The 23,361-nt window shown below is 43.3% G+C and overlaps 1 protein-coding gene across 9 annotated transcripts; it reads right to left on the bottom strand.

The window, feature by feature from the left end:
- Positions 1–106: 106 nt before the first annotated feature.
- On the bottom strand, positions 107–23,257 carry LOC116939986 (serine/threonine-protein phosphatase 6 regulatory subunit 3-like). Of its 9 annotated transcripts, none has more exons than XM_032949152.2 (25): positions 23,222–23,257; positions 16,087–16,333; positions 13,796–13,979; positions 13,109–13,246; positions 12,904–12,969; positions 12,683–12,789; positions 10,412–10,525; positions 9,613–9,775; positions 8,249–8,401; positions 7,418–7,606; positions 7,215–7,279; positions 6,891–7,006; positions 6,692–6,777; positions 6,475–6,564; positions 6,223–6,320; positions 5,976–6,012; positions 5,668–5,801; positions 5,343–5,506; positions 4,927–5,146; positions 4,716–4,813; positions 4,218–4,563; positions 3,793–3,816; positions 3,532–3,666; positions 3,032–3,154; positions 107–2,558 (listed from the first exon to the last, which is right to left on the bottom strand). In XM_032949152.2, the coding sequence occupies exons 2-25, from the start codon at positions 16,311–16,313 to the stop codon at positions 2,504–2,506; spliced, it is 3,132 nt and encodes a 1,043-aa protein (XP_032805043.2). In that variant the 5' UTR covers positions 16,314–16,333; positions 23,222–23,257; the 3' UTR covers positions 107–2,503. The 9 variants fall into 9 exon arrangements, with proteins under 9 accessions (XP_032805043.2, XP_032805041.2, XP_032805037.2 ...); XM_032949150.2 differs by having other exon boundaries at positions 16,087–16,327; positions 23,167–23,255; XM_032949146.2 differs by having other exon boundaries at positions 23,167–23,254.
- Positions 23,258–23,361: the final 104 nt, after the last annotated feature.

Genomic DNA, 23,361 nt, shown 5'->3' with positions numbered 1-23,361 from the left:
AGTGTAATATAAAATTGGTAACTGCATTTGTTTAAAATGGCCTCATCCATAGTGTATAAATATATCGGAGATAATGGAAATAATCAGCATTACATCCTGGAACACATTAAAGGAATTTTTTTTAAACTTTATTCACAATAAAAGATCAATACATCTGCACATTAGTTTGTCAGAAAACATGCCAGAACTACATTTATCAAAAGTTTTAGATACACTTTAAAATTTGAATAACACAAATTATCACCAAGTTGTAAATTAATCCGTGGACTATACAAAGCGTTGGTTGAGGCGCACACATACAGCGGATGAGCATTTACAATGTTTGTACAGCTGTGTAACCAATGAGGGGCGTGCCAGGTAATAAAGGTGTAAACACTGCCCAAACTGCATGTTTTTTTCCAGTCCTTGTATTAGTGGCTTTATATATAAAAAAATCCTGGGGAAAAGTCTAATTGTTTCAAAGCTACAACAACCAAAAATAAGAATGTGTGTAAGATAATTTGTTTAATAATGCTTGACTTGACCATGAATTTTTTTAAAAATGAGAAATACCATAGTGTAATAAAACAGTTCCAGAGGTGATTATCCCCTCCCCACAACCTGAGTATTGGCAGTAATTATTTTTTAAATGTTTTATTTGAATACACTAACACCTGCCTCCCTCCCTCCTCCCCCCATCCCTAATGTCTCTAAACAAATTATACACTGAATTGTTTGGCAAGGCTACTTAATTGCCTAAATAACAATAAAGGAAACAAGTAAAATATTTGCATGCAAACATTTTAGTGTTTGGTATATAAGCTTTTAATGTCCCTCTATTTTGCAAAAATGGAAACGCAAGCAATCACTGGTGTACAGCCCAGGAAGGAAAAGTGCAAACGGGGTTACATAGCCTTGCGTAAAAGAGACAGGAACAATTTGGCAATATTTTCTCCAGGGGTATTTTCAAGATTATCTCAAGTTTTTTGTAGTACTGCAATATATACAATTTGAATGCACACCTGATATGCACACCCCCTGCAAGGTCAGTGTATACCACTGTACACCAGCTGCCACTCTTTATACAACCGAACCAGTCCTTAAAACGCATTTTTTTACGAAATTGCTCACACTTTCAAAAGATTTTTTTGTCAAATATTATTGCATTATATTTCTGAGAAAATAGAAACAAAGCTACTCTCATCCAAAGTATATTGATGGTATTTTATTAAGAGGAAACACTGCTCAGAAGCAGCATACCCTGCTTGACGCATTTTATATTTTTTTTACGTAAAGTTTTACCATATTTAACACAATGTGTGCAGACTAAATGAATTTCCACGTTACACAGCTAGCAAACTTACATGGAAGACAATGTTATTGATTTTTTTTAGGCATAAGAAAACAAAACTCGATTGTAATCAGAAAACATAGCATAGGTACATCGCAAAGCAAATTCACAGCCTTTGCTTTAGAGATATCACCTTGTGCACCCCCCCCCAGTTTGTGATGATACTATACACTAAGGTAATGAAGAGCACCATACGTGCCTGTATGCCCCTGCTTTCCATCCCCAGTGTTCCAGCCTCCCGCAGCCACCTTTAAAAAAAGTATAAAATAAATATATCTGCTAAGCTTTGGCTTTTCGAAGCAGTGGTTGAAACAAGAACTGGATACAGCTGAGAAACAGAAAATGTCACTTGTCACAAGGACATGGTGTCGTGTTGTGCCCCAGCTCATTAAGTGACACACTGCCAAAAGATAGTGAGGTAGCCTTAACTACTAAAGTTTTGATGATGATGCAAAGTTTATTCTACAATTAACAATTCCTTAATTGCACTGGCCTATTATCACTTACATTGCTCTTTGTCTTTAAAAAGACATTCTCTGTCGAAAATTTTCTTCAAAGCTCTTCTGAAGTGGAAGATCATCTTGTACGCATAAACCATGCACCCATTGCTGTATAGATAAATGTCGATTTGGGACTGCTGCGCTGAATCATTGACAAAGTAAGATTTAACATTGCATTGGCTTGTTAAAAAGCAGTACTTACAATAAAGTACAATGAAGAAATTCACCAACTGCTACATATTGCTAAGTGTCGAAAAATAGCTCCAGAAGCCAAGAGGGAAGCTTTTGAGGCTTTATATTTGACAATTGCAATTTGTACATTGTTAGCATACTGCCAGTGTAACTCTAAATGAACCTCAACGAAATAGCAGCATAAGAATTTGGGCAGAAGGAAGAAGATCCGATAAGATCTGCACACCGATTTACTAACACTTATACCTCTCGAGCCCTCCCCAACGCTTTTGCACTCATTGGCGTCAATACGCCACCGTACTTTAATAATTCATGCAATTGTGCATTTTAAAACCAGGACATTTTCCCTCTTGTAGGCAATGTTTTTTTTTATAACAAGATACTCAAGCCATAAGTGTGCTACCTGGCTGAGGTGTCGCGCAGCCCAACGCCAGCTGCTGAACTCAACTCATCGGTCGGGAACTGTGACTCAGAGCGTAGGTCACAATGGGCCATTCACTGTAGCATCAGTGACTGTAAGAAGCTGAACAGGTGGCCTAAAAAAAAATCACAAGCACAAACTCATGATTAATATATGTATATTTTTTACTATAACATTCACAATATTAAAAGTCCAATTAATTAAAATGTAGGTGAAACAAAGGGCACTTTAATGTTTGTATTTAAATAGTCCTTAACTTCGCAAAATATCTCCTGCACAAGGTTCTGCAATTGGACTTGAACAAAGCATCAGAATTATCCACTGAAATTGCAGCAAGCGTTCTATACAAGAACAGAACTAAACAGTTCATCACCAAAACCGACATTAAAATAACCACCACAAACTACAGCTGTAAAGGATGGTGATTTATTGAAGTCTTCCTAAAGAAATATTTGCATCTGGTATATTACACAATACATTACAGGAGCTTTACATTTTACACATTCCATGTGGCCTTTGTTATGTCTACGTGATGAGAGTTCACATCATTGATGGGATGAATTTTTGTTTTAAGACGAATGGGCATACTTTGTTTCTGTTGCCGAGCAACCTTCCTGCATTGGCCCATTTGCCAGTGCAGGCAATCGACCATCGGCTTCCACTTTGGCCGCAGATTCTGCTTCAGTGCAAGTGGACGGACTCATCTTCGGGCTGCCAGAGACAAGGAGGCACACCCATTCAGTCAGTACACAACACAAGCACTTCCATGCAAAAATGACAAATCATTGGGTAAATATCACATTTCCTTGGTGCAGTGGAATTAGTATGTAACACATCAACCACTCGGCAATTCTAAATGTGATTCAAGAAATGTATGTCCCACTTTTTAACATGTTTTGTAAACCTGTATTCAATACCATTAGCCGAAATGTAAAATTATCACATAATTTGCGTAAACGCTTTTGACGCATGTGTCATGATCTTTTAGAAACTATACCAAATTATGAATCATTACATTACAGCCTTAGATATTAATTAGGCTCTCAGTTGAAATGCATGTGGCAAAACTTGACAAAGGCTTTGCAAACCTGCTGATCGGGCTGATGTCAGGCTGGCTGGCCAAACATGCACCTTCCGAAGCGGTGGATTTATCAGCTGCAATAGGCATGGCAGGTGTAACAGCAGGACAGCTGGCTTGACGAGTTTGCAATGATGATGGGGAACTGCAAACAGCAATAATAACTATTTAGCGACTCAATTCCAAAACGCGTGATATATTGCACAACATTAGACGTGCAGTGCCAAAATCACACTTGCAAAGAAATATGATTGCAATGTCAAAAACCTACCAGCTACAGGTGACACTGATCAGTCTGAAGCAAAAAGCACATTTAAGGAAAAGAATAACAGCAAAGAAATATTTATTTTCATACACAAATTGTATTAAATATAACAGACTTTTGTAAAGGATTACAGCAAGGTACTTCAAAAAGTTTAAACGGCAATTTTACACTTACCAAAAGATCCTAACCACTATTCTCCCTGCCACCGCATTTAATGAAAGAGAAAAGGTCTCAAAGTTCATTGGCAAAAAATTACCACCAGAATCAAAACCAGCACCATATCAAAATGTTTTAACATTTGATTACATATTACTTAAGGATGAACATACTGCTACGATAAGACTTAATTGCAAATCGATTAAGTAAAATACGTTGAGCAGTGATGGAATAAAAACCAATGCAAGGTCCTCATGGATAACAGCATATCCCACCTGGTAGACTTGGGGTTTGCAGAAACGGCTGGACTCGGCCTACACTGTTGGTCAACTTCAGTCAAGGTCTTGACAGGTGAGTTTTCTGCACACTGCGGCGTAGAGGCAACTGCAACGGGGTTGACCGCCAGCGCCGCCCCCTCGCTGGGTGTCCCTGCAGCGCTCGCTGATGCTAGGCCGGTCGTAGGCGACACGCCCTCCTTGGCCGGGTCGTCTGCCTTGTGCTGTGACGGACGGGTGGCGTCTGCCACCAGGGTGGTTTTGGCAGGGTCTGCATGGGTGGAAGGCTGCTCTTTGTCCTGTGGTTTTTTGGGAGACTTCAGAGGCTCCGGCTCTGCGTGTACTGCTATAAAAACACATTTGGCCATCAAGAGCACATTAGTGACATTAGGAAAGCTCATTGTAAAGCAAAGGCAAGCTGTAAAAAGGATAGCATTCATAAAACGAAACAATTACAGTATATGGGTTATCTTACAAGAAGAAGCACTTCGCAATCACCTGGTTCCGGTAGATTAGGTTGGCTTTCATTGTGCTCCTCAGGCTCTGCCCCTGTCTCCATTGCCGTAGGCGACTGAATTGCATCCTCGACTTGGGCACTGAGACAGACACACAAAAGAGCACACCAACAGTTGAGCAACGCAAAACATTTCCAAGTGAATCAACCACATCTGCAATGGGACGAATGTTTGTATTTTGAGTTGACCCTCACGGTGCTGCTGCTGCTGCTGCGATGGAACAGCCCTGGGGGGGGTTGCTTCGCTCTTCACTCGCCGCCTCCATGGGCTGTACGACGCTGGCTCCGAGTGGTAGCAGGGCTGAGGGCTCTTGCATCTCCATGGCAACCGGAGGTTGTGACGTGCAGTCATTGATTTCCATGGCAACCGGCGGTGTGGTAGTCTCACCCGTCTCCATTGCGACATCTTCCACATCTGGTGCGCAAAGGTTTTTGAGAATTAAATAATAGAAACATGCTTATCCAATAAAACGGTGGAAACTTTGACATGGCAGTGAATGTCATTGTAAAGACAATGTTCAATTGCTCAATTGCTTATCTGAGAACTGCTTTCACTGGTTACGTAAACACACACATATATACACGTTTATTGTAAGGACGCCGAAACTTGCCCGTGGCGGCCGGATCTACTTCCATCTTCTCATACGAGTTTGTTGCTGCCGGCGCCGGTTTCTCCGGTGAGTGGAACACGTCCCCGGATCCTCCGTCGCCCTCCTCAGAGTCCGAGCTGCCTTCGCTCTCTTCTCCATCGCCGTCACTTTTACCCGGCGTGCTGCTGGACGCGCACGTGGAAAAATGTCACGCACGCAGGGCAAGGGAGCATGGCAATGAGCTCCTGCAGCTGAACATCTGTGAATAATCCCCCAGGTTGATGGTCGTGAGCATTTGAAGGAAACAAAAAATACTTTTAGGGTTTGCACGTGGTTTTCAAATTACCTTTGTCTGGCCAGAACTGCAGTCTGGTAAAAGGTCTCCTTATCTTCCCAGATATCTTCCTCTTCATCCGAGCCGCTATCTTCAAAACGCCGCCGAGATTCACCACTGCCTGATCCGTATGGGTTCAAAACCGGCTGCAGCACAAGAGTCTATATTAGGAGCTGAATACATGATCACAAATTTCAATAAAGTACGTGTGATTATGCTCAATGCTCGACCACTGGTACATTTGTTTTCATTGCAAAATTAAACGATAATTTTAGAAGCTAAAATAATATTTAAGCTATACTGCCAAAGAATCCACTTACATCAAAACTGAGGTCGGAAATTCTGTCGAAGGAAGTACTGTAAAAAAATCAGAACACTCCATCAGTTATCGCAAAGTAGCTTATAAAACTGCAGAATACGACGATTAATGAAAAGGTTATTACTTTAATAATATCATCTTTTTATCTATCAATTTACAATGATAATGAAAAGATACATTTTAAAAAATGAAACGACTTTCTTATTGGGATTAAATTTAAGCCTCGAGTAAATCAAAAACATTCTTACTTGACTCTGTCCTCCTGCCCAGCAAATTCATCTTCATTGAAGCCAAACTGATCAACAAAGTTGGAAGTCATCTGCTGCATCTGGTAATCATAAAAGGTCTGGTTCAGCCAGCACCCAGGAAGCAAACGGTTCACAGGAGCCACAACTGATATCACAGATCAGTGCCACCACGGCATTGAGGAGTTACAAAACTCAAATTTTAAGTGTGTGCACATACAATACACGTTGCACTGCACTATGCACTTGTTATACCTGCTGCACAGCAAATTCTGATGGAAAACCTATGTTCCTCAAGTCGGACTCATCCTCATCCTCCGATGAATGGAGTACTGGAGTACTGACCTATCAGGATGAAAAAAGAGATGATCAAAGAAAACATTGCAGGAAAAGCTCTGCCAATTGTTAAATATGCAATTATATAAAACAGCTCAACAGCTGAAATATAACAAATTCTGGGAACGCTTCGTACCAGGTCCGTGGTATTTCTCTTATTCATTTCCGCAAGTGGTCCTTCAATGAAGCCCTCCCACTTTTCTCTGTACATATCTGGTAGACCTATGGGCAAAAATGAACAGCAGAAAAACAACAAATTATATACAGCCACAGCCACAAACGCCACTAAATGTCAGGACTTTTCCACTCGACCTGTTGCCAAGCACTCCGCATACCCTTCAGCTGCTCCTGTACGAGCTCTTGGTTGGGGCCTTTCCCAGAATTTTGTACGAGGCAGTTGGCTACTCGCGCCAGGTGGCCCATGTAACCACGCCGCCTTCCTCCGTTTGCCCTGCACAAGAGCACATACCATTTCAGGACAATGTCAAGGGTCACTGCTCCTGTTATTAAGCTACCAAGATGAGGGTTGACAAATTGTATTGCAGAGAATCTAGGAGCCAAAAGTGGCTATTTGTTGGTCAAGAAAGCGTGCAAGTGAAACAACTTATTTTACGACAGTTTGCCAACTTACAAAAGAAAGACAATGGAAAACAACTCACTGTTCTTTGCTGTTGCTTTCCCAGGCGTCTAGTGTTCTCTCAACTAGCCTGCAGTTTTGGAAGAGCTGGAAAACAGACAGGTATACACAACGCCTTCAAGGAGCCATAAAACAACGTAAATTCATCCTTGTCAGATAACACGCATGCCTGTTGCTTATTGAAAATAAAAAGTGTTAATTCCCAAGGGTACCCGTAAAACGCACGTGCGCAATGAGTGAGCTGTCCGCCTTTGCGTTTTCCGTGGGATCAGCCTCAGGCCCCTGGCTCTCAGAAGCCTCCTCCTGGACGGGTGGTGGTGGTGGGGTCATCACGGGACGACTCAGCACGGCCGTCAGGCACTGCTCCACCTGCAGGTGTAGGAAGTTGTTCCACACATACTGGAAGAACAGGTCCTGCAATGGAAAAGGAATGGAATAGGCCAATATATTATCAGCTTCCCAACAGATATATACAATAGAACCGCCCTTAACGACCACCCCTGCTAATGACTAATCGCTTAAGGACAGGCCTCCGTAGAACACAATGTGTTCACTTAACGACCCTGTTAACGATGGGCTGTTGTAGGTACACTACAGTTGGAACATTTTACTTGTGTTTTAATTGTACGTGATGCTAAGAGCAGCTATTCACCCTGCTCATGGCACGTCATTATATAATTTACATCTTAATGTGGCAAAGAGCATTAGTCACTACAGTGATGTATGCACCAAGCTCCTTCCCTCACCAATATCCAATGGGAAAAGGTGGTCCAGAGACGCATTATCATAACAGTTGACACTGAGGTAAATAAGAGTACATTGTACTTACGTAGGAGTGCCATTTGTCCAATTATTGGTAGCCACTTCATTAATAAAAGTATATTTTAGCATACAGATATGTAACGATTTATTTCAATTCCGTCATTTTATATTCATAAACTCGATATTTTGTCCCTAAGAGTTGACCGAGGATGGGATGCCTAAACCAACAAAAATAAGCATTGGAAGACAGACAAACACTATATCACTGATCCACAAAGTTGTCATGGCCCGTACCAACAGTACGTTGATCGTGTCAAGTTCCATTAGCTCTACATTGATGCTGGACACGTTGCTCTGCAGAATCGCAGCCAGAAGCTTCACCACATGCAGGCGGGTGTTACCCAGTGGAGGATCCAGAGAGCCAGCAGTAGTAATCATGGCAGCCTTCTGTTGATAAAAAAATTAAAATAATACAGACCTGTTATTTACACGTAATTTCCATGGGTGTCACATACTGCATTCATTTACTCGGTTTAAAAATTATATGGTACTACAAGAAGCCAACGCCCACGGGCTTTCAAGTACAATAATGAGACAGCTATGAACATTTAACATTCCTGTGCATCTAAACTATAAACAAACTTTTTTTTTGCCAGCTAAGGCCCACTGAGCTATGTAGCTCTTTATCAGAAGCGACCTGGCTAAAAATTATAGCTCAGCAAAGTGGCTTATTCACGTGGAAATGCAGAGTAGCCAAATAGTCTAAACACACATGTTGAGTCTAAATGTGGAGGGAAAAACCGGAGGACCCAGAGAAAAATCCACGTGACCACGGGGAGAACATGCAAACTCCAAATATACAGGCGTCAGGGTCGGGATAGAACCCACAATCTCCTGTATACCAGGCGAGGTAGTTAATATCTCGCCACCGCGGCATCCTTACATATACAACCCTCATTTGTCAATCTCCTGCTGCTGGATGATGGCCTATTCACCCTGGTCATAGCAGTTACATGGCCAGACATCATGTTGGTCATGGGGGGGGGGGGGTTGGAGTGAGAGGCATGGATGCACAGAAGTACCGAACAATAGATTTGGCTTGCACTGCCCTCTACTGCCAACCACATTGCCATGCAGCCTTGTGACAACCTGTTTGCTCATGGTAGTCACCCATCGAAGCACTACCCAGGCTCAACTCTGCTCAGCTTCTGATAATGGATGGGACTGGGCACATTCCAAGTGATTTGGTAATAGGCTGTCCATCTATAAGGTAGTAAAAATGTAAACTGCAGACCTGCAACGGTTTTCTCATGCCACTGCTGGAGGCAGGGCCTCCACTATTGGTGGCTCTAGACACTCTTCTCAAGGGTATTTTGCCTATTCTTCCATACTGGCCAAACATCTTGGAAGAGGTGGATGTACCCACTTTACCTCAACACATGCGGCCTTGCTTTATCAACTGTAGTGTACCCATTACACTGCTGGGTAAACAACGCCCCATTGTTTCAATTGCCACGCTGAGAGATAGAATCGGTGACCTCTGGATTGCAAGTCCAGCGTGCTAACCATTGCACCGTGGCAGCATCGCGTGCATTTATAACGCTCTAATAACTGCCATGGGAGCTAAGATGTGGCGTTAGACCAGCTGCATTAGAAACCTTGGGTGGCTGTAGCAGCAGCTGGTGGAGATCGCTGAGTTTGGGCTTGATGCCCAGCAAGACCGAGCGGTTAACTGCAGGAGACGATTGCTCCAATGCATTTGGAAACATGTCTAACCCTTCGGCCCTGCACATGATGCCTCCAAACATCTCTTCTGGGTACCTAACGCAAGCCACAAAGACATACAAATCGTGTAATTCTCCAAAGCACACATAATCAATGGCAATCGTTTTAATTTGAATAATCGCTTTAGAGCACGATAAAACGACTTGACCTGTTTAAAAAGTAATGGACCATTGCCTTTACATGCTCTAGTTTGGAAAATCATGCTTAAATATGTTAAGATGTAGTGCTCTATGAGTGGCAAATTGGAATACAAGTCACCTGTAAATATAAGCCACGTTGCAGTCAAGGTATAAATCGTCATTGGGTACTAAACCAAAGATGTAAACTTTTTTTGTTGCAATGATTCATGTGCGATGCATTCCATTTACACAACACAAAAAGACCCCAAAAGGACAGTTACTAGGAGCAGTAATCACTGACATTAAGTCAATATTCAAGATATATTGGCAAGTCAAAACCTATTATTTTCTTTGGCACGTTTTTAGTGATTGTGTCAAGACACAGCTAATATTGATGTTGTTTTATTCCAACCAATATTTTCACGGACGAAGATTCCAGCATAAGCTCATGACAAAAATGCAAAGCCAACTGCAGACACACAAAGATAAATATAATGGGCATTAACTATTGTGTTGTTTTACATGGACTCTGCATCGTGAAATCGTCTCTTACCCTGGGCGGCGTGTTTCCAACAATGTGAGCAGCACCTGTATGCCACTGACCAGGGCAGTCTCATTCATCTCTCCATCCAACATGGTGTTTAACAGCTGTTCAACGGTCTCTTGCCTGTATGAAGAGGGGAAAAAACCCAGCACAAGCTGTTTCAGATCAATGTGAACAAGAAATAAAACTATAATATAATTTATCTCAGAAAACCTCACCGAGTCTCGCAGTGGACCAGCAATGGGAAATTTGCTGAATTCCCATTTTTTTTGGCAAGGACCACGGTGGCGAGATGTTAACTACCTCACCTGGTATACAGGAGGTTGTGGGTTCGAACCAGACCCGGACGCCTGTATATTTGGAGTTTGTATGTTCTCACCGTGGTTGTGTGGACTTTTCCCTCCACATTCAGAAACATATGTTTCAAGTATTTGGCTATGATAAATTTCCACAAGCTATAATTTGTGGCTGGGTCGCTTCTGAAAAAGAGCTATATAGCTTAGTGGGACTTAGCAGGTATAGTAAAAATAGTTTAGTTTTAAAGTGTGTTTTGCATGAGATGGAACTGGAGTATCCGAATAAAACTTGTGCATTTGAGAGAGCACTAAAATGTCTGCATGGATAGGGTACTGAACCCACTTGTAGCCAACTATTGGCCACCTTGCAACCCAAAAAGTTTTGGGATGTCACCGAAATATTTGATCCACCAACCCTTGCCTTCAAGACTGTGGATTACAGGCATGCACCACCACACAAGGTTCACAGTGTGCATGTATGCTAATGATGCGTACATGGATACCATGCAGTGACATGATATATGTTTATCATACTACCCTTAAAATTTATTCCTCGAGTTTCCTGACTGGCTACTCGCTTGGCTCATCTCCAGCCCAACAATAACTCATGTTAGTGGCTGCAGGCCACTGCCACCAAAACTAGTTGGGTGAAGGGCTAAACAGGATTTTCAGTGTAACAAATAAACATTAAACTGAATTGGCAGAGGTTCGACAGATATAATATATAGCGACACTGAACGGGTGTGAGTAACAAATACAGAAGATGCGGTTATTTAAAATTGCTCTAACTTATAGAATTGTGCTATTATTTTGATTTAGAGCTTTCGTGACTGCAGGGATTCATATTCTTGGTTCTTTCGGTAAAGTCACGTAGAAGGGAAACCATTAGCCTTAAGGCTAACCCTTAAGGCTAATGGTTACTCCGACTACACAATCCGCAAAGCGATCACTCCAACCATGAAGAAGGACCCTCTTGAGGAGCCTTTCAAAACCATCACTTTACCCACATTGCGGGGATCACAAAAAAGATCTCCAAAATCTTGAATAAACACAAGATCCAAGTCCGATTCAACACATTACATAAAAACCGTGATCTGGTTCCGTCTATAAAAGATGTGATTCCGGACATACAGTACCCTGGCGTCTACAAACTAAGTTGCCTCTGTGGTAGTAGTTACAACATTGGAGAAACCAAACGACATGTCTCGGACCGCATTCGTGAACACAAAGCAGACCTAAAACACGGTAGGACCAACACCTCGGCCGTGGCAGATCACTGTTATAATTCAGTAGGCTCACATGACATTGACTTCTCCAAGACAGAGGTTCTTTGCAAGCCATCTGGTTACCATGAGAGATTCGTTCATGAGGCTATCCACATATACAAACACAGAGACAATTTCAACCGAGAAGATGGATTCTGGCTTAGCAATCATTGGAAGGATTTGATAAACCATTTCGGGTCTTAATTGATTGATCACGCTTAAGGTGGCTTTCAGACCGCATCCATTATTTTTCGTCTCCCCCCTTCTCTTTTCTGAACATAGATGGACTCGTCCATCTGAACAAACTGTCAAATCGCTCTCCGTGGTGCTAACGTTAAAAATAACCGCCACTTTTTTCAAATTTTCTTGTTGTGGTTTTCACACCTGATGATGATTGCTTGTGTTGCAGTCGAAACGTCGTGAGAAGTTTATTGTTTTATATTTTTATTATTTTATTGTTTGCCTTCTACGTGACTTTACGGAAAGAACCAAGAATGTGCTATTATTATTATTTTTGCCAGAATAAAAAACCTCACGTTACATATCCAGGCATTTTATTACTTAAAAAGGACAGATTAATGTTAGTGCTCTGACTAAAGGACGGTCAGAAGAGTATAAAAATGACAGCCGTCTTCATTTTCTATCGGAGAGTAACGTTTCTTCTCCTAGTTTCACATAAAAGAAAAGCATTCAACAAGGAAGCATAAAAGTGAGCTTACTTTTCCAGCGTGGCGAGCAATGGTTCTGGGTCTTCTCCATCCGAACCTGCTTGCTCGCGGCTCAGCCGAATAATATCACACAGTGACTGCGATGCATTTGAATGCCTCTGAAAAAAACAAAGTGAGAAAGTTTACGAAAATTATGGGAAGTCCAGGGCACAAGAAAGGCAGATGCCCATTAATTTCAATGCACTCACATGCAATGTTATGACTGTACTTGCCTCGTCATCCTGTGAAGGGTGGATAACCTCGATCAGCCGATTGACCAGCTTCTCTTCGTTTAACCACTGTAAAAGCATCAAATGCAAAGTATTTTTTTAAATCTCATGCTCACAATTCAAAGCAAACAGCTAGGTCAGCCAAATGTTGCCGAATGCAGCATAGATGAGCCAAGGATATTGCTCTCAAAGCGGACAGTTGACGTACATTAAAAAGATCCTTCCGAAGCTCGGGTGAGTCAACACATGCCAGAAGCCGCAGCAGCAGATCCATAATGGCCGATGTGCCAATGTGCTTCAGCAGAAGGGACACAAAGTCGTTTTTCTTGCGCAGGAAATCCAGTATCTGATGGGAGGAACAGACCAGTGGTAGCATGAAAAGAGACTAATAATTTGAAAAAAAGTACACTTGTCTTAGACAATGCAGGTGTAGACAATGCGGGTGTAGACAATGCGGGTGTAGACAATGCGGGTGTAGACAATGCAGGTGTAGACAATGCAGGTGTAGACAATGCAGGTGTAGACAATGCAGGTGTAAACAATGCAGGTGTAGACAATACGGGTGTAAACAATGCGGGTGTAGACAATGCGGGTGTAAACAATGCAGGTGTAGACAATGCAGTTGTAAACAATGCAGGTGTAAACAATGCAGGTGTAGACAATGGTGTAAACAATCCAGGTGTAAACAATGCAGGTGTAAACAATGCAGGTGTAAACAATGCAGGTGTAAACAATGCAGGTGTAGACAATGCAGGTGTAGACAATGCAGGTGTAGACAATGCAGGTGTAGACAATGCAGGTGTAGACAATGCAGGTGTAGACAATGCAGGCGTAGACAATGCAGGTGTAAAGAATGCAGGTGTAGAAAATGTCGTTGACAATGTTATGCCCGAACCTGTTCGGTCTTGCGGGTGATGAGGACGCCTAAGACCTTGCTAAAGAAGCTGGCCAGTAGAGGGTTAAGGGGGCTCTCCTGCTCCAGAAAGGCATAGATCTGGCTCATCAAGGGTTCCTCCACCAGACGGTCATTTATCTGCATCACGTCAGCCGTCAGGATTTCACTCGCCACATTTGGGTGCCTAAAACGCAAGGAAGTCAAATTAAGTACGAAACCTCACCAAAGGCATTGAAGGCTGCCAATGTCACATGACAATACGCTAAACATAGTTGCGATCAACGTCTCACATTTACCATGCTCCAATAAATCGAATTAAAACACAGCCTCATTCACAAGGTTTTAACCACCAAGAATCAAATTTAAATATAGTGCATTTATTTTGCAACGGATGACATTGAAAATGAATAGACCACCGATTCATATGCTGGGAAGCATTAGATTCACCAAATTATGAACAGAAAATATGAAAATACAGTGATATCATTTTCGGTCAAGTCACGTAAATAGAAAATAATAGGTCACGATGTTTGGATCGCAACACAAGCGATCGTCTTCAGGCGAGAGAGAAGACGATTGCTTGTGTTGCGATCGAAACGTCGTGATCTATTCTTTTCTATTTACGTCACTTGACCGAAAGACCCAAAGAGTACGAATTCCTGCAGTCACGAAAGCTTTAAATCAAGATTTATATCATTTTGTTACATCACGTCAACCACAATGGTCATGTTTTTTTTTTAATCGTGTCATAGGAGGTAATATACAATTATTAAAATCTCTTTAGAAGCATTGGTGTGCTGTTTTTATAAAGTTTAGTTTTCCGATGGCACTCCAAACTGCTCGTGGTGTTTCCTTATTTCATCATTTGATAGAGCAAAAGGTGAAAAGTTCACAAAAATCATGAAGTGCACATGCTTGGATTTACAAGGAGATATGGAAAAAAGTAACATGGTTCAGACAACATACACAAGCGACATATGCTGTTAGGAAAAGTGGGTTTTGTTAAGTATAAGGTACAATGGCTGATGGTCAAGACTAAAAACCAAGCGGCTGCCAAAATGACGAGGCACACTGAAGAGCCCGTTTTGTCTAGATTAAGTGATATCAGCTAATGTTCAGGAGGCTAGAGATGGTTTGTTTGCATCATGAGAACAGGATGGATGCCGTTTGCTGGGGAAATACTTCGTCCAGCAATGGAGAGATCAAGGCTGACGTATAAGACGAATACGCCTTATAACTGTAAATTATTACGTATTATAATTTATCAAGGAATTAGTTAAACTCAGTTTTCATGAGCAATTACACTTAGGCTACTAGGTTTCCCACGATCAGTTTGGGTGGGAAGAATCCATTTAATGCTGGGTTTTCCAATCTCCAGTCCTCACGACGCACTACGCTACATCTTTCCACGTTTACCAATTTACTCCCATTCAAATACACATTTGTTCATGCTGCACGTGCCTGATGATTGCTAAAATAGGTCCAACGTGACGCACGCAACAGTTAAAGCCTTCATACAGACGGTTTAAATTAAGCTTCAGATAGATCTCAGTGTGCATGTGTGCGTATGTATTCCGTGTGTCCGTGTACATATTTTGCGTGTTCTACGTGTGCGTGTCAGCCAGCGTTGCTTGCTGAGCGTGTAAAGTGGGACGTGTTTAAAAATAATCTGGTGCGTGCAGCGTGGATCGAGTTAAATGTATTTTAAATGGGGAGTACATTGATAAATGCGGAGAGAAACAGTGTGGTGGGTCACGAGGAACGGAGCTTGGGAGACCCTGATTTAATGGCATTTGCAATGACAATATTAGTCACCATAAAAAAGTTAAGCTTGAAAAGTAAAGCAGCCTCACATTGTTAACCAAATGTGAGACTTAACAAATTCCATGACAAATCTACACCAATTTGGGCTTCATTGCGTTCTTAAACAGTCCATCCAAAATCCAGAAAATAAGATTTGCTGCTGCTCAGCCAAGGCTATTCAAATCTTGGGCGTTTTTTTTCATATACAAATCTGCCTTTGTTTATCCAGCGGTAAAATGGAATACATACTTGTCTGTAAAGTTTGAACATTTCCAGATGCTTCTACAACCCTTCTGCCTGGTATAAAGAGGACAAATGCCTTTTAGAAAAGGCTGGGGAGAGGAGAAGTTTTACACCGTGGAGGGGGCAGCGGAGGAGAATGAGGCAAACAACTAGAGAGAGAGAGAGAGAGAGCTCGGTCGCGCTGAGAAACGTGCAGAGGAGGCACGTGAGGAAAGCGTGCAAAGGCGGCATTGGCGGCGACTTGCTTGAAACGCAGGCGCTCCTCGATGTCCCCGGGTGGCTCGTGCGTGATGAGGCGCACCAGCTCGAGCATGGTGTCGGGCCGCAGCAGGAAATCGAGCAGCTTGCGGTTCTGCGCCTTGCACTCCTGCAGCACCTCCTCCTCGTCCAGCAGCTCCTGCAGGGTGACGTCGTCGCGCTCTAGCAATGTGTCCACCTGCGACGACGTGTGCAGGTCGAACTTCCAAAACATGGCTGCTGTGGGAACTGCACCTGGACAAGACGGGGGGAGGGGCACACGAGAGTGGGATGCTGAGTCGAGGTTCTTATAATTTACAACCCTCTGGTGAGCCAATGAATTGCTGTGAAATCAAGGTGACAATTTGATTAAAGAATCAATTTTTTTTTTAACTTAACACTGTGGTACATGTAGCAGTCACTTATGGCTGCTGAACCCTTTAGGTAGAACATACAATCCAGCATCATTAGCTGTGGTCAATCCACTGCTGGATTAACGTCTCCTCCAAGCAGGCACATATATGACACATACGAATAAATAAACATCGATTTTGAAACATGTGACTCAATATATTATTTGCGAATTCTGAAAATATTAATCAAAAGGTGCACACACAGCGATAAGATGAGAACTGCTTGCCCACAATTAGAATTTTATTGCTGATGCTGTGTAAAAATATATATAAATGTGAAATGTGCTGCATTAATGCTATTTTTGCTCTTTACATAAACGTACAAAAATACTCACTGCTTACTAAGTGGTTACTTTCGAGGAGGACATTTGAATTAATTATCAGCATACTGATTCCCATGAAGTGGATAAGGGTGAAGCCTTAAGCAAACCTATTCAATTGTCTATTCAATGTGGGCACAAGTCTGTTTACGTTCAATTAAAACAACGAATGACAGTTAAAAGCACCCTTTAACTTGGGCAGAAAAAAACTGTTAACACACTTATATACAGGGCGACCCAAAAGTCAGGACACATTGGGTTATATCATTAACTTTAACACTGGCATGAAAACAGTGATTGTTTATTCTTTAAGGCAATATTCTTTCATCATTAATATATTTTCTTCTTCCTGTGAGGTCACCTAAAATCCGTTATTTACAAAACTCGACCAAAACAACTGATGAATGTTCAATGATTACACCTGTAATGTAAAAAAAGTCCTAAATTAATTTCAAGACAATTCATGCATTCGTGTTAATAGAAGTCAGAATAAACATTTGTTAAAATAAGTAAAATAACTCTGATTTGTTAAAATAAGTATAACCCCATTTGTCCTGACTTTTGAGCCACCCTGTAGAATGAACAAGTTAAGGTATGAATTTTGATTTAAAGCTTTCGTCACGGCAGGGATTCATATTCTTGGTTCTTTCGTGACTTTACTGAAAGAACCAAGAAAAAGTTAAGGTATGCTCGACTCGTGTGAGATTAAACGCGGACGTTCTGAGTAAACTAAATGTCCACCCATCTATTTTTGCACTTTTCAGGTCCAAACATTGTTTGGTTTTCATGTGAAAGGAAATGAGACCCAATATGGAATTTTAACTGTTTTTATAAGTGTGTAAAAAACACAGCTGTCTTGGCAGATAGGCAGTGGGAAAAAAGTACTTGTGACTTGAGAAAGCAAGACTATCCAGGACTGTTAAAAGGAGTCAAGTGTCAAAAATAAAGATAATTTACTTTGAAAAGTCAGAGCTCAAAAAACAGGTTATTTTATCGGATCATCTACTTTGACTTAAGTAATTGGAACTATAAAGTAAAAAAAATCACTTTGCTGCAGCACCTTCGTGAGAGAAGTCAAAAGTAAATCTGACAAAGGCATTGTATTCCGGCATATAAAGTTTAATTATTCTTTAACAGGTCTGACATCACAAGTATAATGATTACATTCCACAATATCAATTTGGGAAACCCTGCTTTGTGGACGCCAATGACTCTGAACTTAAGTTACGCATTCGTGTTATGTTTGTGCGGGAGACATGCAGCTTTAGGCCAGGTATATCAATTGCCATTGGCAATTTGGGGGTTGTCGAAATGAAAGCAATATTGTGAGTAACGCGCCGACGTTTTTGTTTTAATCAAAACAACATAACAGCAGCACAACTCGGCAATGTTTTCCCAGTAATGATCTGGCAAAATGTAGTTGCACCATTAGACAAGGGTCATTACTTCGAAGCATGCACGGGGTGGTAAGGAGGGGGGAGGAGGAGGGGGGTGTGGTAGGTCAGACTGTGTGTGTCGAGTAACCCACAGCGTAAGCTTGCAAGTTGCCAGAGCAACGTCAAACATCTGCTTTGCACGTCCACCAACCCCCCACCCCCCCGCCTGAACCACCACCACCACCACCTCTTCAGCCACAAGTGGCGGCATAGCAACACGTGCAACAAGCACACGACGAGAGACAGGCAGCTGCTGCCCCCCCTTTCACCCGCAGTCAGGCCCCAACGCATAAATCACCCTACCTGCCAATATTAAGTTACATGTTTAATCCGTTAACGGAACTGCCCTATTAATGTGCGGGTCTCACAAAAAACCGCAGCGTGTACTGCGCCGCGTGCACTTTCGGGATACCTCGTGGCATGTATTATAGCTAAGGACAGCTGGAAATGACGGCGCCGTTTCACTGTACCCAAAAACGGGAGCAATAACCGGTTGATTTGTAAATAAAAGTGTATACTGCATTACCAGCCTCGAGCTGAGCAACGATAACTATGATTTCACGATATAGCGCACGGTAAAGCGATAAACTAAACTTTAAGAGGTCAACTTAAACTTCGACCCAAGTCATCTGGTGTTGTGGAATCCATTCAGTGTTTATGGCGCAGTACAAAGGTCTACCACCACCAAGCAAAAAAAAATACCCCAAGTGATTAAGCGTGTTTCCCTAAACACCAAGATCACCCTGGCTAACGATTTAAACATCTCCACCATTTGTTTTACCTACGACACAAATTGGAAACGCTTTCGTCACAAGCGCTGCGCCAACATGCCAACACGAGAATTGTAAAATACCGCTTAAATGTTGTTTGGCCGTCAGCCTGGGCCAGCATTCGAAACCGCGTTGGGTTATTTTAAGTTAATCGTCTACTGTAAAACGCATGCCGCACGTGGTTTTTAAAAGCACACGGAAAACAATGCACGCCGCAGCGGATCCACATTTCCCAATGGTGCAGAGAACTCTACAAGCCTCTTGTTTGCACTCGAGTGCTTCCAATGGCTTTCCGCGGGTTCGAAAAATACCCTCGCATTTTTTTTCTCTTTTGACACAATGTGAAGAAGGCCAACGTCACGTCCGTCTTCACGTTACAGTGAGAGCGAGCCGCGTGAACTTTTGCTCGGGCCAAAAGGCACAAAGGCAACCCCCCCCCTTCCACCATCCTACCCACCCCCCCCTCCCACCAAGAGCAGGAAAAGGCAACGCAACACCCAACCCCGTCCACAAATCAATCAAGTCTCTGCCATGACGACACAGTCAGCAGCTCCACACGAATACACGCACAGCAACCTGCGTTGTTTGGTCATGGTGAACCAAATCACCGTCATTAATGGATGGCTTGATACGGGGCTGCATGCAACGAAGCATTGGTACCTTCGACGCTGTGCAGAGTGCCACACACTGTACAAACTGTACTAACCTGCATGCAGTGTGTGGTCACTATTATCACGGCCAAAAGGGTCAAAGTCGTTGCGTAATCGCGATTCACTCCCTTTTCTTTGGACTCGGTTCACAACTTCCTTCACCGAGTTTTAAAACCGAATGTGATATTCTGCCGCATAGGCAAGTCTAAAAATGTCTCGGTTTCAAGCGAGCCCTCCCACCAACCTTAACGACTCCCCTCCACTGTATCCGACATCAAACACGCGTTGCACGTGTGAACAAATATCTTTCCACACACGCTACTAACATGGAGAGTAAAACAAATATATACATTCGCTTATAGTCGATTGTCAACTTATGGTGGTTGTTAGGGGGAGAGGCATACACGTCTGTATGTACATTTTCTACCAATTCATCTTGGGTCAGCGTGAAAGACAATGAATCAATGTCCACAATCCTCCCCCCCTGCCTGCATCGGTGTGTGCGCTCCGTTTTCAGGGCACCTCGTCACATTTCTTCTGACAGCGATTCGTAGAGAGAGAAATCGACTGTAACCATTACCCCCCTTCTATGGCAAGACAAAAGTTGGCTTAAATATTCACAAAAATAAATGCTTCATATACAAAGAGACAACCCTGGCTTATTCGTCAAGTGGGCAATTTTGGTCGATGTCATGTACTACTACTACTAGAGGGTTAATCCTGACCCAGTTTAGCCCTGTGCGAGAGTAGTATGAGCCGGTGGAGACTGCACCTTCATTGCCTTTCACCAAATGAGATGGGGTCGGGAACGAACGAGCTAACAACTTCAGCCACAGAGCAGGGATATTTGTAACAAACGTTTGCTCGTACCAAGGGAGTAAAACAACGCACGTCTGGTCTCTACTTTTAACCTAGGATACAACTCCAGCCTCGTTTATAACGCAATGACACTGATTAGAATGAGAAAACGGTATCGACACAACAACAACAAACCCGTCACACAATACACGCCGTTTTTTTCCCCTGTCAGCTTCGCGTCGGGATTAAAAAGTGGCCACCGAGCAATTTTACAACGCGTTAAAAGGTTCGACTCCCATTTCCCGGTCGCCCGCTAATCTCTTGCAGGGGAAAACTGCCGTCTGGCGTAGTACAGCTGACGCCAACACCCCGTGACACTGTTTTAAAGTGTATGCTTCCATTGCAAAACACGAGCTGTCTAAACAATACACGCAATAAAAACAACTGGTTTGCCGATAGCCAGCACCGAAGGGAAGAAATCTTATATTGGAACTAAGGAGGTGGGTAGACTTTACAAATTATTCTTTTTTTTAAGTACGACTTATTATCGTAGTGCAGAACGGTCGCAAAATCCCCCCCCCATTAATTATCGACACGTGGCGAGGCTTGCCTTTATCCAGCAGTGGACCAACCTGGTGCCACTGCGCCGAGACGAGGAGGACCGGGGGGGACCTGCTAACCTCTCTCTACCTGCTCTCCATCACTTTAACCACAACCCCAGAACCGCGCTTCTCAATTAAATACTTTAAGCCACGTGACAAGGCCCCTTATTTAAACCAGACGAAACCCAATTGGACGCAGGCGTTCGATGGCGAGATCTCATTGCGAAATGCCACCGCCCTGTCACAAAGGGAGAAACCGGGGTCGTCGGTGAGATTCCATTGGGGTATTTGGGGGTTCACTTTTCGTGGAAGAACCTAGGTGAACCTGGGCTGTGCGTCTGCGTAGAATTATGACTAAGGCAGGAGGTATTTGCTTTCTCACGGTGGCCAAGAGCCCAAAAAGGACAACAAATTCGTTTTCGCATGACAGGAGCGTGCGTAGTGGCGCGTAATCCAATTCACACATTCCGCTTTTTTTATATATAAGGGACGCGTGCATGTATGAACTAGCGCCTAAAAAAGGCCAACGATCGCTGCTACACTGTACCATTAAAATCCCCTTCACAATAACGACGCGAAGAGCGATGTCTCATTCACACATTCCAGCGCCACAAAGAGCCCGCGATGACCATTATTTAAGCCGCGCGACAAGAGCCTACTGATACAACCCTCACCACCACCACCACACTCTTTCACATAGATCCGACCACCTCTGGAACGCCGAGTGAAGCTACACGACAAGGGTCTCTGCTGGGGGGGTCCTTTAATCCCCCCCCACTACTTCCCTATCCACCCCAAGACCCCCTAGATCCCTTGCTTTCCCGTGACCCAGGTCGGTCTACTCACGGCGTGCGGGAGTCGGGGCAGCTACTCGATCATCCCCCTCCGTCGACAGACGGCGAGAACTCCTCTCTAGTCAGCAGCGGATGATGTCTTGCTTGTGCTGCTGTTGTTGTTGTTGTTTACGTTTGCCTCAATTGCGTCGATGTTTATATTCTTGCTGCTCGCCGCTTTAAGTTGCTGCTGCTGATGTCAACGTCTTTCTCTCGCACTCCCCTTTCTATTGCTGGATTGTTATTAGAGGTATGTTTTGTAGGTTAAATTGCCGTCGTTGTTTAGATTAATTGGGTTTATTTTGCGATGGTTTGTTGACGATGTTTACGTGTGTTAATGTAGTGGTGGTATTACGTATGCTTTTAATACGTGTTAATACTGTTACTAATGTTTATGCTTGTGTGTGTAGTCTATGTTAATGCTTATATTTCGATTTAAAGCTTTCGTGACTGCAGGAATTCACCGAAAGAACCAAGACGACTTATATTTGCTGTTGGTATAGTTTAGTAGTATTTGTCGCTTACAGTGTAGGCATAATCGTGTATCAGCTGTATCCTGTTCATGTGTTTATTTATGTACTCTATTTGTAATCAATGCTGTTTCGTGGTATTTCTAGTTTAATTACGCGATGTACGTTAACGCCGACGTCGAGTAGTAGTTGCTGCTGCCGCTTATAACGCGGCAAACTGGTCGCGTGAAATTTCTCGCGTATCGCTCACGGCCTCGTCCGTCGCGTTGCGAGCCACATTAACTCCCGTGGCCCTTCGCGTACACCCACGTATACTGTCGTTAGCTGTGTCGCTATCTCTTATCGCCGCCGCTTCCCCGGGGCCTATACTAGGCGGGGTGTGTGTGTGGTGGTGGTGAGGCGAAGAGGTTGTGAGGAGCGCGGTTCCCAACTCCCAGGCCGCACGCGCGCGCGCAACGCGTGGACTTTTTGAGTGAAAACAAGAGAGGGGGGAAAACAAAATGTACGTGTGAAATATTCACCACCGCCGCTACGATGCAACCAACAACCAGCGAACACCTACCCACCCACACACCCACGGGCCGCCGGCGACACGAGCAGTTACACACACACAAAAAGAGTACGCGATAGGTGTGTTTGAAACAAAAGCAGTGACTTGGTGGTAAGGGTTATCGGTGCGGGTAGGAGAGAGGAGAGAAGACGGTGGTGGTGGTGGGGAGTACGAGGAGGAGGTGGTGAAAGAGAGGAGGAGAGGAGGAGGAGAGCGCCCGGAAAGTCGCCGCCGCCGTGTGCCCACCGACTTGGCGCCGCGAACTTCACGCCAGCTCCACCAACATGGCGGCTCCGCCTACCCACAATGCCGCCGTCGCTGTCGCCGCGGTGACGTCATGACGGGTCGCGCCGCGCTCGCCTCGCGCCCATAAACGCGATTTTATTTTATAGTTTTTTTATTGAAAAAAAAGTAGTTTTTTTATATATATAAAAAAAAATT

Source organism: Petromyzon marinus, chromosome 7 (genome assembly GCF_048934315.1).
Source record: "Petromyzon marinus isolate PM22_M1 ecotype Great Lakes invasive population chromosome 7, UKy_Petmar_22M1.pri1.0, whole genome shotgun sequence".
Taxonomy (NCBI): Eukaryota; Metazoa; Chordata; class Hyperoartia; order Petromyzontiformes; family Petromyzontidae; genus Petromyzon; species Petromyzon marinus.
The sequence above is the reverse complement of the archived record's forward strand: the minus strand, read 5'-3'. Positions and strand labels throughout refer to the sequence as shown.

Bases quoted from the DNA above. Each gene is read 5' to 3' on its own strand.
- LOC116939986 (XM_032949152.2), bottom strand. From the start codon at position 16,313: ATGTTTTGGAAGTTCGACCTGCACACGTCGTCGCAGGTGGACACATTG. The intron at 6,565-6,691 runs GTACGAAGCGTT...TCATCCTGATAG, and splicing joins AGAGAAATACCACGGACCTG to GTCAGTACTCCAGTACTCCA. The intron at 6,321-6,474 runs GTATAACAAGTG...TGGCTGAACCAG, and splicing joins CAGAATTTGCTGTGCAGCAG to ACCTTTTATGATTACCAGAT.